The 14,612-nt window shown below is 44.4% G+C and overlaps 2 protein-coding genes and 1 non-coding gene across 11 annotated transcripts in view; 2 read left to right on the top strand and 1 right to left on the bottom strand.

Annotated features, from left to right (window-relative positions):
* The window catches only part of EVI5 (ecotropic viral integration site 5), an 81,716-nt gene extending 76,259 nt beyond the window's left edge, over nucleotides 1–5,457 (bottom strand). For 4 of the 9 annotated variants that reach the window (XM_074597227.1, XM_074597232.1, XM_074597233.1 and 1 more), the window contains exon 1: nucleotides 4,030–4,149. Coding sequence is in view for 4 of the 9 variants with exons in the window: in XM_074597225.1 (XP_074453326.1) it covers nucleotides 3,032–3,049 (18 nt within the window). In the remaining 5 variants the exon portion in view is untranslated. Of the gene's footprint in view, nucleotides 1–3,031; nucleotides 3,140–4,029; nucleotides 4,150–5,414 lie in introns of those variants that run through there. The other 5 variants (XM_074597225.1, XM_074597230.1, XM_074597231.1 and 2 more) reach the window with 3 other exon arrangements.
* Nucleotides 5,458–7,965: 2,508 nt separating this feature from the next.
* The window catches only part of RPL5 (ribosomal protein L5), a 7,345-nt gene continuing 698 nt past the window's right edge, over nucleotides 7,966–14,612 (top strand). The window contains exons 1-7 of the mRNA XM_074597239.1: nucleotides 7,966–8,025; nucleotides 8,873–8,942; nucleotides 9,042–9,157; nucleotides 10,648–10,782; nucleotides 11,386–11,588; nucleotides 12,538–12,715; nucleotides 14,396–14,484. Of these exons, the coding sequence (XP_074453340.1) occupies nucleotides 8,023–8,025; nucleotides 8,873–8,942; nucleotides 9,042–9,157; nucleotides 10,648–10,782; nucleotides 11,386–11,588; nucleotides 12,538–12,715; nucleotides 14,396–14,484 (794 nt within the window). The 5' untranslated portion in view covers nucleotides 7,966–8,022. The remainder of the gene's footprint in view (nucleotides 8,026–8,872; nucleotides 8,943–9,041; nucleotides 9,158–10,647; nucleotides 10,783–11,385; nucleotides 11,589–12,537; nucleotides 12,716–14,395; nucleotides 14,485–14,612) is intronic.
* Nucleotides 12,244–12,340, top strand: LOC141748094 (small nucleolar RNA SNORD21). Its single transcript, XR_012588904.1, has one exon. It is a non-coding gene; the product is annotated as a small nucleolar RNA SNORD21 (small nucleolar RNA).

Here is a 14,612-nt window from a genome sequence, read left to right as displayed (position 1 = left end):
AAATGCAAGGAAGATCAATGAAACACAGGCAATTTTTAGTGCCAGTCTGACACCAAAAAGATTATGTAAGAATCCCAAGCCCATTCTGTCATGGTCTGCAAGTGTCTTATTATGGAATTCAAACTTGCCTTTGTCATTTTGTCTTTGGAAAGACCAATCACAATTCTTTTTCCAAAGGGCTGAGAAATACTAAAGCTTGAGCCAAACCCATAAAGTTCCACCACTTACACGTTCCAAGGCGGAAGCAGGGGGGAATCACTTTGCTTAATGAATATTGGGTTTTAGCTCTGCTGTTTCAGAGAGCATGGAACTGGAATTTCTTTTTACTATGCCTGAAGGTAGTTCACTGTTTGAACTATACACAATCAAGAAGAACACCTGAAAAACGAGAGATGTAAAACTAACTTCTTCTATACAATGTCACTCTATATAGTGGTGTGGGCAGTACATGTCCAAAACATTAGGTTTTGGGTAGCTACTAGTTTTTAACACTCATTTTAAGCCACGTTTGATAGTTCTACCCTTCTATAACAAAAGTAACAGTAAGCTTTTCTCCTAACATCCTCTTAGTTAGAAGTGCATGGTCAACTTGTGGCAACAACAATCTACTACTAAAAGACTGGCCCCATCTGCCAGTCTGATGAAACCAAAGAAAAAAATACATAGTTAATACAGTGTAAGATACTGGTGAGTCAGAATTCAGTATCATCACAACATAATTTACTTTTTTAATTTAAAAAAGGATCAAGAACATGTTATGGTGTCATCAAGCAGGTATTTAATGCTATGCTAAAAATCACTAAGATTTTGTCCTGACAATAGGGCATAAGAAAACTCAGGAGTTTGAGAAGTTCAATAGCTTACCAAGTAGCAGAACACGTTATAAGAACTTATTACCAAAACATAAGTTTGGGTTGGTTCGTTTGTTTTTTTTAAAGGATTCAACTATGGAAGTAAAAATAAATCAGAAGTTACTTAGAAAACAATACAGATCAGACAAGATGACAGATTTTGGTAACAAAAACCACGAGAGACCGGTAAAATTTGTTCAGACAGAAGAAAATAAAGGTATTTGGTGGTGGCTTTTAGCTGCTTCCCAAGTTGGAAAATAGTACAAAAAGGTTATGTGTCCACAGTCATTCTATCACAACACCTTACTTTTTGTCCAGAATAAAGCCCAACCCTCGTATTGTACTTCAACCCCAAATATACAATAACTGCCTCCCTGTGACTCAGAAGGATTACTTTTACACACAATTAGCAAACAAAGTTGCCAGTTACACAGCCTGAAATAACAGGACGACCACAGCGTGATCCCTGTCAGCACAACCAAAAGGAGATCCCATTCCTCATTGCCTGAATCCTACAGCAGGCTCCACAATCCCTAGGCTCTCCCCAAAACACCACTTCTTCACGGCTAACTGAATAGTTTCCAGAAGTCACAGGAAGGTAAACAACATTAAGAGTAATTAAAGAAAAGCTATGATTCACTAAATCGCATCTACCGCTACCTTGTGAGAATATAGTTTTCTGTGTATGTGCATACAGCAAAAACACATCACAACTGCAAATAAAATGAGTAAAGCAGGACAAGAACACCTGCACCACTAATAAGCTACCATCCGTTTATTCCAACCGCCACTTGCTGGAGAAGGAAAGGACACACCTCAACTACAGACGCTTAAGCAGACAAGACTACAATGAAAGCGAGGCAGTATTCCCAATTTAAAGGAATAAAAAACTTGCCAACAGATGATGTTGGTTGTTACAAATACAGAAGACGCATGGCTTTAATTCAGCATGCTATCTACAAACTTAAGTGACATATTCAAGAGCTTCAGAAAGCATATCTAACAACTCAAAATTACATACTCCTAGAATATTTATTATTTGCCTTTTTTTTTTTAAATGATAACTATTTTAACAGGGTCTTGGAAAAAGAGTGAATCAAGGCAATTATAGGTTGTTTGAGAAAACAGCATTCATAAAGTGAGGATTTGTTTTCTTTATTGTTCCTCTTCTCAGGCTACCAGAAAAGATTTTTCTTTTAAACTATGCATTTGACACTTAAAACAATACCTAAAGTATTAAATTCTACTAGGTCTCCTCCTTATACTTTTTTTCCTTCTACAAGTTCAGAAAACAAACCAGGATGAGTAAGAAAATGTAAACATAATGTTAAGTATGCATACCCCAACTTAGCTGCTTTCCCCCCTTCTAAATCATGACACTGGAACCTTGAATTAGCAAGGTAAACAATTTTATTTTTGAAAATTCACTGAGAAAGGACTACTCTTCCAGTTTTTATTACTTTTCCATTTCTTGCTCTTATCAATCCTACCCAGAGAACAAACTGACAGTTTGTCAGGCAAGGCACTGCCCCCACCCCTTCTCTTGTAAATTTCAAAACGCTTTTCTCCCATCTCTTCCTTTCTATGAACCCCATTTCAACCATTCCACTCTCCAGCCATCTCCCTGCTTACTTGTTCAAAAACAATAACACAAGTCCACAGAAGACAAACATATGGAGAGCAATACAAAAAAACAAAAACCAAAAATTCCGAGCCACCAGGCTATAGCTCAGGAAATCCCTAAACCTCAGCCTGTGGGAGGTTAGGAAGAGATACCAGGAGGAAGTCAGGCTGTTCTGCTGAAGCTTTCTTCCCCAAACATCTGCTGCTCTCAGAGGTACTGTTGAACTGGACAGACATTCAGTGACAGTCACTACAGCTGCGCTCATCCCAGTTTATCAAATTCAGGCAGTGCTGATTCATAATGCTGATTCCTCTTGATCATGCCCCTCTTTTTCACTGGCCACCTCTATTTTTTCTCCTAATTCTTACTTGAAAAACAATTCATATCTATGTATTTAAAAATAAGCCTTAAATCCTTGTAAGTGTAAATATAGAGCTGTACAATCATGAGCAAAGCAGAAACTGCACACTGAAAGAAGGGAAGAGAAATAAACAGGCACATTTATGCAAAGCACTTTTTAATACCGTCTACCAGGAAAAAAAAAAGATCCAGTTACCTCCTCCTTTAGGCACATGAAGTAAAACAAATTAAAAAAAAAGGAAAAAAGTTTTGAATTTTTTGACAAATATTTTTGGAGAGAAGTAAAACATATTGAATATTGTCAGATCTTCCCTGTACGAAGCTGACTCCTCTCTACATCTCTTGTATGCTATCTTTAACAACAAAAAAAAAATTGTCCCAGGGTGACGTGAAACACTGTTTTGATACAGTCAGTGTTAATGCTAGCTCATACTGGAAATCCAAAGTGGTATGCCAACTTCATGTTTGCTATAAAATTGCTCAGATCAGCAATGCTGAAAATTAGCAGGAGTTACATGGAACTACAGAAAAACGACACTAGGAATTAAAGCTGGGATATATAACAAGTAGCCAGAACCTTAACATCGACTTTTTACCCTCATTATGTAAGCACGCCTATGCAGATGCGGCAGGAGGTGCCAGCAAAGGAGATCTCCGAAACACCATTTGAGAATTATCCCTCTCTGACGAACGACCGACCCACAGGTTCCTGGTTTAGCGTTACTTCCATAAAGCCGAGGAAGACATCACCCTCTGCAGACAGACCCGCTGCAGCCCCCCGGGGCCCGGAGCCCCCCGCCGCCACCCCCAGGCACTTCCATCACTGAGCTGCCAACTGCCCACCCGCGTCCCCGCCGCCTGAGGCGCTGAGGAACGCCGGCCCCGCAGCCCCCGAGCCGGCGGCAGGGCCGCACACCGCGGCCTCCCCTCACCCCCGCCCCGCCGCCGGGGAGCGGGCTTTCCTTTGCCCGGCAGCAACGTGACGCCCTCCGCTCCACCGCGGCGGCAGGGCCGCGGGTGCTGGGCGGGGGCGGCCGGCAGTGCCCGCGGGGGGGCGACGCCCCGCCGCTGCCCGGCCCGACGGGAGGGGGACGAAACGAGCGCGGCCGGGGTCGCCGCGCCCCACCTAGGCCCGGCCGCGCACTGCCCCCGGCCCCCCTCAGCGGCGGTGGCGCGGGCCCGGCCGCGCCTCACCTTGGAAGCGTTGCCCGCGGCCGGGAGGTGCGAGCATCGGCGTCCCCCGCAGCGCCGCCGAGCTCCCCCCCCTCCCCAGCGCCTCGCCGCCCTCCGCCGGCCCCGGCAGCCGGGCCACGTCCCTGCCCGCGCCGCGCGCAGGCGCACTCCGCGCGCAGCCGCCGCCGCGAGGGGCAGCTCCGCACCCGCCACCGCCTCGAGACCCGTGCGGGGGCGCGGGCGGCCGCCGGTAACGGGCCCGGTAGGTGGGGGCCGGGCCGGCCGGCGGGAGAGCCGCGCCTCCCCCGGCTCCCGGGGGGGTGCCGGGCGCCGTGTCGGACAGCCGGGCGGCGAGCCGCCCAGCCGGGACGCTTCCCTGCGCCCTCCTGGCTGGGCCCCGTGTTGTGCCGTCGCCGCCGTAGCGGTGACAAACACCCCACAGCCGCGAATAAGGCCCCACCGTGCCGCGAGCCACCCCCAGCCTGGCTCTCCCCAGCCACAGAGAAGCTGCTGCATCGCCTGGACGTAAAGCCGAGATGCATCGCATTTGCTCTACCAGGAACGTGGGGGTTTGGGGGTTTTTTTTTGCCTGCCTATGAATTTCCCTAATGCCATCTGTGTTTGGGAGTAGCCCATAACAAGCAGCTGGACGGGCCTTTCCTCGCCAGCATTTTTTGGATACATTTCGGCCAGACGCAGATGAGGTCACACAGACAAGCTGAGACTGCGCCCTGAAGGGCTCCCCATCGCACCATCAGCCCATCTGCCATCAAGCGTCTGCAATGGGGAATAGGGACTCCTCTACAAAACCATTCAGAACTTCTCATTTGTAAGGATTCTAAGAAAAGCTTTATTTAAAAAAAAATATATCCAACACTACCAGGACACATATGCTATTCTATGTACTGCTTTACAGACAAACATGCAAAGAATATCCTCTTAAAAACAAGTAAGCAGCAATAGGCTATAGGTAGGCCTCCAGCATAACATTTTTTTGCTTCACTAAGGCTATTGACTGATACAAACAACAGCAGAAAAAGCACAGTTGCTACAGATGACCGCGTAGGTCACTCCAGTCCCAACCAGCAGCCTTATCACCCTGGGTCCTCCCCAGACAAAGTGGGAGACGGGCCTCTCTCACAGGAGCGGTTTCACCAGCCTAAGAGTTGTTTTCCAAATACAAGAACTGCTCTAAGAGACATCTCCCAAGCACAAGATGCTGCTCTAGAAGACCTGTGCGATACCTTGCTCACCAGAAAATACACAAGCAAAACCACCATGTATAATACAACAGAAATTGGGAAATAGCCTCAAAGGAAAAAACATGGAAATATACTTTGTTTCCCACCAATAAGTGTTATCGCTAAAAAGTATTTCATTAAAGCATTGAAAATCTTAGCTTTTACCTCAACAATTCCAGCACCCCTATGAATAGCAGTCACCCTTTTAACAAACATTGTTGCTAAAGAAGAAAGGGGAGATTTGCCCTGAATTTGTAAGTGATCCCGGGGTGGGGCTGATAAGCTCAGCTGGAGCCTCCCCGTTTTGCAGAGTGACAACAAGCAAGAAAGCAGGTGGAGGTGCGATGGAGTAACGGGCTGATTTGGACTTGGGTACGATCAATACGGCTTCACCAAGGGCAAATCATGCCTGACAAACCCGGAGGCCTTCTATGAGAAGGTCACAACATCAATAGACAAGGGGAGAGCAACTGACATCATTTACCTGGACCTGAGCAAAGCCTTTGACACTGTCCTGCATGACATCCTGGTCTCCAAGCTGATAAAATATGGGTTTGATGGACTGACAATTCAGTGGATAAAGAACTGGCTTGATGGCCGCACCCAAAGAGTGGCTGTCAATGGGTCCATGTCCAAGTAGAGGCCAGTGACAAGTGGAGTCCCTCAAGGATCAGTACTGGGACCAGTCTTGTTTAACATCTTCATCAGTGACATGGACAGTGGCATAGAGCGCACCCTCAGCAAGTTTGCCAACAACACCAAGCTGTGTGGGGTGGCTGACACGCTGGAGGGAAGGGATGCCATCCAGAGGGACCTTGACAGGCTGGAGAGGTGGGCCCGTGCCAACCTCATGAAGTTCAACAAGGCCAAGTGCAAGGTCCTCCATCTGGGTCGGGGCAATCCCAAGCACCGATAGAGGCTGGGCAGCGACTGGCTTGAGAGCAGCCCTGAAGAAAAGGACTTGGGGGTGCTGGTGGATGAGAGGCTCAACATGAGCCGTCAGTGTGCACTAGCAGCCCAGAAAGCCCATCGTGTCCTGGGCTGCATCAGGAGAAGCGTGGCCAGCAGGTCGAGGGAGGTGATTCTCCCCCTCTACTCCACTCTCGTGAGACCCCACCAGGAGTACCACATCCAATTCTGGAGCCCCTACTACAAGAGAGATATGGACGTGCTGGGGCGTGTCCAGAGTAGGGCCATGAGAATGATGAGAGGGCTGGAGCACCTCTCCTGTGAGGACAGACTGAGAGAGTTGGGGTTGTTCAGCCTGGAGAAGAGAAGGCTCTGAAGAGACCTTATAGTGGCCTACCAGTATCTTAAGGGGGCCTACAAGAAAGCTGGTGAGGGACTTTTTAGGATGTCAGGTAATGGTAGGACTAGAAGGAATAGATTAAAACTAGAGATGGGACGATTCAGACTGGACGTTAGGAAGAAGTTCTTCACCATGAGGGTGGTGAGACACTGGAACAGGTTGCCCAGAGGGGTGGTAGAAGCTCCATCCCTGGAAGTTTTTAAGGCCAGGCTGGATAGGGCTCTGAGAAACCTGGTCTAGTGGGAGGTGTCCCTGCCCATGGCAGAGGGGTTGGAACTAGATGATCTTTAAGGTCCCTTCCAACTTTAACAATTCTACGATTCTATGATTTTTGTGATGGTGAGCTAGTTTAGGAGCAAGAAGTCTTCTTACAGAGCAGAACAATAAATTGATTTATTTTTCCTCTTGTTTAACAACAAGACTAATGGAGCCTTGCTTATGATACCATTGATGGTGAGGTGTTTCTCATCAAAGTGAGTAATTGCTCAGCAGTTGCCAGCAGACCCTTATTGGAGAGCGTGCATTCTTATGTTAAGGAAGTAGCTAAGACAATGTGCCCCCCTAGAATTACTTTATGTAAAAATTGAAAAGCATGTAGAATTCTGAACTTTCTAAAATTCCGACTTAGTTAAATAATTTCTGAAGCTAGCAGGTACCCACCTACTAGAAACTACACTGGTACTTGCCTGATGTAGGAAATGTTTGTAATTTCCTTCATTATTTATTTCAAATTAATAGCTTTTTAATTATTGGACTATGTATAACAGTGTGGTGGTTTGGTTTTTTGTTGTTGGTTTTTTTTATGTAAATCAAATGAGGATAACCAGATAAATACATCAGGAACCTTTAAAGATGGTGGCTTTCTGCCCTTTCCTCTGATGTCAAGAAATCTGATGCCACTTGACCTGTTTGTCCCAGTTATGTATATATATCTATGCAAGTATATATTCTTGCTTTATTTCATTAGATATCGGTTATGCTAAGCATCTATAATTTAAGAACAGCATTCGATTGGGTTTTGGTTGGCTTAATGTTTCAATTATTTGCTGTTCAATCCACCATGAGAATTTTCCCTAGAAAATGAAAGGGGCTAAAATCCTGTAACATTTCCATAATTGGTGATTTTTAAGACCAAAACTATAGATTTTTCTGCTGTAAGAATCCCTTTGCTGTGATCTACCCCTCGCTAACACCCGCTTAGGCAGTTAATGAAGGAAGAGGGGGAAGCGACGACACGCGTAACGCTTGGGCGTTAGACGAACGCGGCCTGTGTCGCTCCGCCGGGCCGCCAGGGGGCAGCAGGGCGGGCGGCGGCGACAGTCTGTCCGGCGGCGCCCCGCCTCGCCGGCCAGGCGAGGAACTGCGGCTGCGCAGTGGGCGCGGCCTTTTCCCCCCTGCTGCCGAGCGCAGTCGTTGTGCGGAGCGGGCCCCGGCCTAGGCCTAGACCGGACAGTACCTGGCACGATGGTCAGTACCGGCACCCGCGGGACCCGCCCGGCGGGGGGAGGCTCTGCCCGACGCTCCGCGCCCGCCGCGCTGCTCTGTCCGCCCGGATGGAGCCCGATTGGCGCCGGCCCGCGGCCGGCAGCGGCGGCTCCAGCGTGGCAATGGCTGCCATTAGCGCCGGGGCCGCGCCGCTGGGTGGTTCGGGACGGCTCGGCGGTGGCCCCAGCGGGGCCTGACGTGTCCCCGCTACTGTCGGTGCTGCTGCCCTGGGCCGTGGCCTACCGGGCCGGTGCGGCGGCGGGCTGGGCCGGGGCCGGGCCGCAGACGCGTGGCGGCGGGAGCGGGTGTGGGAGCCCCTCGTGCTCGCTGGCGGGGCAGGGAGGGCGGGGGACCGACGGGCCGCCCGCCGTTTTGCGGCGGGGCTGCGCCTCGTAAAGGCTGGCGGGTGTCGGTGGGCGCCGGCGGCTGCGGGAGAGGCCGGCCCCGGGGCGGAACTCGCCGGAGAGATGACTGGCCGCGGGGGAGCGAGTGGACGTGAGCACGGTCACTGCTGCGGTCTGTGCAAACAGGCGGTCAAAGCAGACAAATAGAAGAAATAAAACTTACGGTTTTCTCCTAAAACTGTGTAAAGTTCTGGAGAGAAGCGTGCGTTAGTTCCTGTCGGAAGGATGGAGATGCTGGGGTCTGGGTGGGGCCTTTTTTTCCATTTTATTATGCATTTTTTTTAAATCTAAATGCATAAGTTTAAACCTGTTATTTTATTCCTGACTTCACCGCGGTTTTATTTATAGCAGGTGTAATATAGTTAGAATGGTCTTGGCTTACATGGTTATATGTTAATAACACCTAGTTGTACTTCTTATTCAAGGGGTTTGTGAAAGTTGTCAAGAATAAGGCGTACTTCAAGAGATATCAAGTGAAATTCAGGAGAAGGAGAGGTACAGTTAAATTTCCTGCAACATACAACTAAATGTCATTGGTGAATATTCCTACTTCTTTCCACGTGTGTTTTCCACACTATAACTGTTGTTTTTCAGAGGGAAAAACTGATTACTATGCTCGCAAGCGTCTGGTAATTCAAGATAAAAACAAGTACAACACCCCTAAATACAGGATGATTGTGCGTGTTACCAACAGAGACATCATTTGCCAGGTAGGGTCTGTGGTGTTTCCTATTTACTTCCCAGTCTTCGCAGAGTAAAATGAACAGAAAGGGGGATAGTTGAAGCAGCTTGGCTTTTTTAGGCTCGATCTGAGCAGGTTTTATATTCTAAAATAGTTTCTTAGAGGAGAACAATCTTTAACGTTGACACAACTTCAGTAATAAACTGTATTTGTGATTAAAAAATAAGTTCTAGTGGTGTTAACGTTCTTCAGCAAGGTCCTTCATAAAATAAGATTGTACTGTTTTAATTATGCTGAGATAAATAGATTTTAGGGACAGGGAAGATTTCTGCTGTATTTAAAATGCTTTGAAAAGAGGGCCTTTTTTGCTTGACAGAAGACAAGCAGGTTGACAGGTCATGTAGTCAACTTTGATTATTGCACAGTATCTAAAGGTGCCTTTCTCTTTTGAGAGTTTTCTTTTCGATGATGATGAGTGGATCATACGCAGCAGGTAGGCCTCATGATGGCTTTCCTGTGAGATTAAAGGAGACTGGCAAATATGAACAGTAGGCATTTTTTCATGCTTACTAAGTATGCAGTTGTGTGTTGCATCATATGCAGCTTCACTGTGGTTCACTTTCTTATTTCATTTTCTGAATGTTTTGACTAATTTTGAATTAAAAACTTAAGCATGTTTTTTCTATCATAAATACATGTTGTTAAGCTCGAAAAAAGCTAGAAAAGTTTAACTGTCGTTTCTTCATAGAAAAATTATCTGTTGAGAAGAGTGGAAAGTGCTATTTTTACAGTCAGTTCAGATGAAACCACATGACCTTGATGAGGTTATTTTATCTTTGAAGCTCAAAACAAAAATCAGTGGTGGTGGGTGCTTACATCAGACTGATAGTGCCTCTCCAGCATGTAGGAATCCTGCAAAAAGGGGACAGCTTTTGGATGTAGAAAGGAGGATGTAGAAAGGGAGTCAAAAGGAGAAGGTTCTGTATGTGAAAGGAACAGTAGAAACATACCTGATGATAGTACTGCTGTCTCACAGGAGACCCCTGAGATTATGAAAATCTCAGACCCTTTAGTAAAATCATTCCATAAGGTGAGTAACAATGTTATCACAAACTCTGTATCAGATGCTTTTACGTTTTTCTGAGGTGTGTTATATGAGCGCTACATGCAGAAAGTGGGACAGAATCCATCCACGTCTATAATTGTTCTTTGAAAGGCTGCTTTTTTTAGGCAGTTTCATGGTGTCTTGATGTATGTGAAGAAGTAAATAAAAGTTGTCGCTGACATACGCTTTCTCTGGCCTAATACAGTTTTTAATTCTTTGTGTCTGTACCTGAGGAGTTAATTATGCCTCTAAAAAAAAGAAAAACGCAACCCATTAAGCTTGCCTGCAAAGGTTGGCAGTTTGCTGGACGCTTCTGTACAGAATTCCTGTTGGCTTAAGTTGATGTCAAAGAAACAACAAATCTAGCCCAGAATTATTGTGAGAACACTAACAGTTGTTTTGTTTGTTGTCAGATTGCCTATGCCAGAATTGAAGGTGACATGATTGTCTGTGCTGCTTATGCCCATGAGCTGCCAAAGTACGGTGTGAAGGTTGGCCTGACCAATTACGCGGCAGCGTACTGTACAGGTCTGCTCTTGGCACGCAGGGTAGGTATCTGCCATGTTCTCTGGAAGCTGCTGCTCTATTTTTTTTCTGGTTTCCTTACAAAAGGGAAAGCCCAATTTTTTAAGTGGCATGCTAGTATAGATGCCTAACTCCATGGTCTTCTCTAAATACTAACTTTTGCTCTTTACCATATAGATTTGATGGTCTCTTGTGACTGTCAAATCACAGTGAGAAGTATGACAGCATGCAGTTTCAGCTCCAGCAGCCTACTTTTAAGTATCAGCAGTTAAGTTTGATGGAGGGAGGGAGTCAGGATAAAAATGTAAGAAATGTACCTCCAAGAGTTTGAAAACATGTAAACAGCATCCATCCATCCGTTTTCCATACGAGCTCATGAATAAGTCTTAAGTTCACTGGTATACCTGTTGGAACAAAAAGTTGAAACTTGACAGACATGCTTACCGTGGTGGTTGTTAAAAGCTTTGTTATTAGTATGGGGTGCATAATTTTAGTAAAGGAAGTTGTTAAAAACATGAAGATTTTACTGCAAATTTGTGTTTTAAAGTGGTGGTGATTCTTCATTTTGCCATTAAATGGAAAGAATTTCAGAAGTGTGCTTTTTTTTTTTCCCCCCTTCTTCACAGCTTCTGAATAAATTTGGTCTTGATAAAATCTATGAAGGCCAAGTTGAAGTGACTGGTGATGAATACAATGTGGAAAGCGTGGATGGAAAGCCTGGTGCTTTCACATGCTACCTAGATGCAGGTCTTGCCAGAACTACCACTGGAAACAAAGTCTTCGGTGCTCTGAAGGGTGCAGTGGATGGTGGTCTGTCAATCCCTCATAGGTAACCTAATGTGTTTGGAATAATTCCTTTAGAATTAACCTGAGATGCTTCTGTATGTGACAGTCTACTCATACTGTCACTTTATGTTGAAATAATCTTGTTATGACCTGGTAATGATTATGTAGCCTCGGTTGTGGGGTGGAGGATTTTTTGCTTCGTTTGTTTGTTTTTTTTTTAATCCAGGAGTGCAATTCTGATGGGGCTGCTGGGAATCTTGCAACTATCAAGAGTTGCTATTAAATGTTTAGAAACTAAAGAGCCATCTTGTTGCTTTTACTTGAAATCATCAATTAGTATTCTGTTGTTTTACATCTTTAGCAAATTGTGTATGTGTTAATTTCACTGTGAAAAGCTGTACCTACCAGGTACAAAACCATTGACATTTACTACAACTGTCAATACAATAGTAGGTCTGAGCAGTCCACCTGCACTTAAAATTTCCACACGGAAGTTTTGAGAATTCCTGTCATAGGCTACAAATGGCTGAATCAAGATTTTTGGCAGAGATATCTAATACTGGTATTATGGTTCACTGCTGCTTTTTGCTAGCAGTAGCGGGGGGGGGGGAAATCTGAGATCTGTTTGGTATTTTCCTACCCTCTTCCATGCTGTCCTAGTCATTCTTGACTGATTGTCCAGTTTTTCTGACTTGGCTGCTACATGATGATACTCCCAATGACTGAACACTCTGTAGTTGGTCCATGGTGTGTATATGATGAACTGCAGTGTTTCAAGACGGGACTGATGGCAGCTGAGATGAACTTAACTTCTATTTCTTAATGTTCTGTACCCCTTAATAATGTTCTGTGCCTCTTAATTTTTAGAGGGTCCTGTCCCTCAGTTGTCTGTAGGAAAATGTGATGTATCAATCACTTCTTTGTGGAATCTAACCTCTGAATTAGAGGATTTGGCAATATGTCTTAACCTGACTGTAACTGCTGTTTCACAGTACCAAACGTTTCCCTGGTTATGACTCGGAAAGTAAAGAATTCAATGCAGAAGTTCACCGCAAGCATATCATGGGCCAAAATGTTGCAGATTATATGCGTTACCTGATGGAGGAGGATGAAGATGCTTACAAAAAACAGTTCTCCCAATATATAAAGAACAATGTAACACCTGATGGGGTAAGATTTATCTGGCTGGTTCTTCTCTTCTGCATTAATAGAGATGATAAGTTTTGTGTAGGGCCTTCTCTAGTAATGCAGGTAAGCTTGATATGTAAAATAATGTGATTCATGTTTTATGTTACCCATGCAAAGGAAATATTTTTTTCCTTCATTAAGTGCTTTGTAGTGTATTGTAGATCTTCTTCTGAGATAGAGATCTTTTTTTCCCCTTTTTAAATCTAAGCTTACAGGACTGCATTCTAAGATAGACCACCTTTTTTTTTTTTTTTCTGATACAGAAATTAACTTGAAGTTTCTATACATGCTACTCACTCATTCCTAATCCTGCACCACAGCTTGTCATTTCTGAAGCTGTGATGGTTGCAACTGTGAGAAAGAGCTCTAGGTCAAATCTGCCTTATGATTTGTGTGACCCTGTAGGTAGTTCTAGGTCCCAGGTGAATACGGAATAGCCCAAGCTAGCTCTGTTGTAGAAGGCAGTGTCTCATGGAACTAGAGAGTGTGTAATACATCTTATTTTAGTACTACTTTAAATTTTAGAATATTTCGTACAAAACACTGGAAGATATGTAAGATTACCAAGATGCTTCTTTCAAGTGTAACTTAGTTTTTACTAAAAAATAAGTAATGTTGTATTGTAAATACCAACTTCGTTTACGTTACTAAATAAAAATATTTATAGCTTGTATTGCAATGAAGTGGGTCCAGGACTTAAGTCAATAGCTAGATAGTTGTTCTTTGTACCTCTAGAAGATTTGTCACAGCTGGAGTCTATTGGTTTTAATTAACCACCAGCAAAGGTATTCTTAAAACTGGTGCCATTATGGAGTCATAGTTCTCTTTAGGACATAGCAGCAGAGAGATGGGGATCCTCTGGTACCTTCTGCTATTGATCTATGTAGCTGAACAGATCACTTCCATTTTCCTGTCTTGCATGTTAAAAAAATAGTCACTCAAGTACAATGATGCGCTATATGAGCCATCAGAAATTGCTGTTTGGGTGTAGCCTCTGCTAATGTATTTCTGCATCCTTGGGGATGATGCAGGGACTGTCAGGGTTCTTGCAAGATTTGTTAATCTGTAGCTGCTTTCACAGCAACTTCTACTCTCTCCCTCTTAATAAGCAGCTTTGTAATGTGTACTACGGTAGGGTCTGGAAAGTGGTAAGATTACATGTCTGATTACAGTTTTTGTGGAGTAATTTTGGTTTAATAAGTAAACATGAAGTATTTTATTCTAGGCATAAGTAGAGTAACTTTCTAGACTGTCTTTTAATTTAAATGTAGGGAAGCTATGGCACTGAAAGTAGTCTTCAGAGGAAAACGTATTTCAACTGCAAGATGCTAGCCTGTATTTATGAAACTTGTAAATAGTCTGTAGTTACTCTATGTCCTTGGTTCCCTAACTGCAAAGTAAGGATAAAATTACTTCCTCCCTTCTGTGTCTAAATTGTGGGTTTGGATATTTAAATTATATTGCAGTGATAGTAGGAATTTCAGTATGCTGCAGCAGTGATCTTCTGTTTGGAGGAAGCGTTTTAAAAGCAACCACACAAAATTACAAGCTGTATTGTGATTAAACCTGTTTCTAGTGCACGTTTGGTAAGGGTATCTTGGATTTTTGATGTGATCCCACAACTGGACCACTATGGAGAACTTAACCTTTTTTCTTTTTAAGATGGAAGAAATGTACAAAAAAGCCCATGCTGCTATACGGGATAATCCAGTCCATGAAAAGAAACCCAAGAGAGAGGTCAAGAAAAAGAGGTAAAATTTCCATCCTCTTTAACATGAGCGTGACTTCTCTGTTGAAGATATTTTAGTTACATTAAAACAAGTAATGCAGTTCATGTTGCAGTTGTGTCAGAACTGTGTCAGATTAACATGCAAATATT

Source organism: Larus michahellis, chromosome 8 (genome assembly GCF_964199755.1).
Source record: "Larus michahellis chromosome 8, bLarMic1.1, whole genome shotgun sequence".
Lineage (NCBI taxonomy): Eukaryota > Metazoa > Chordata > Aves > Charadriiformes > Laridae > Larus > Larus michahellis.
This window is presented reverse-complemented; position numbering and strand designations above follow the sequence as displayed.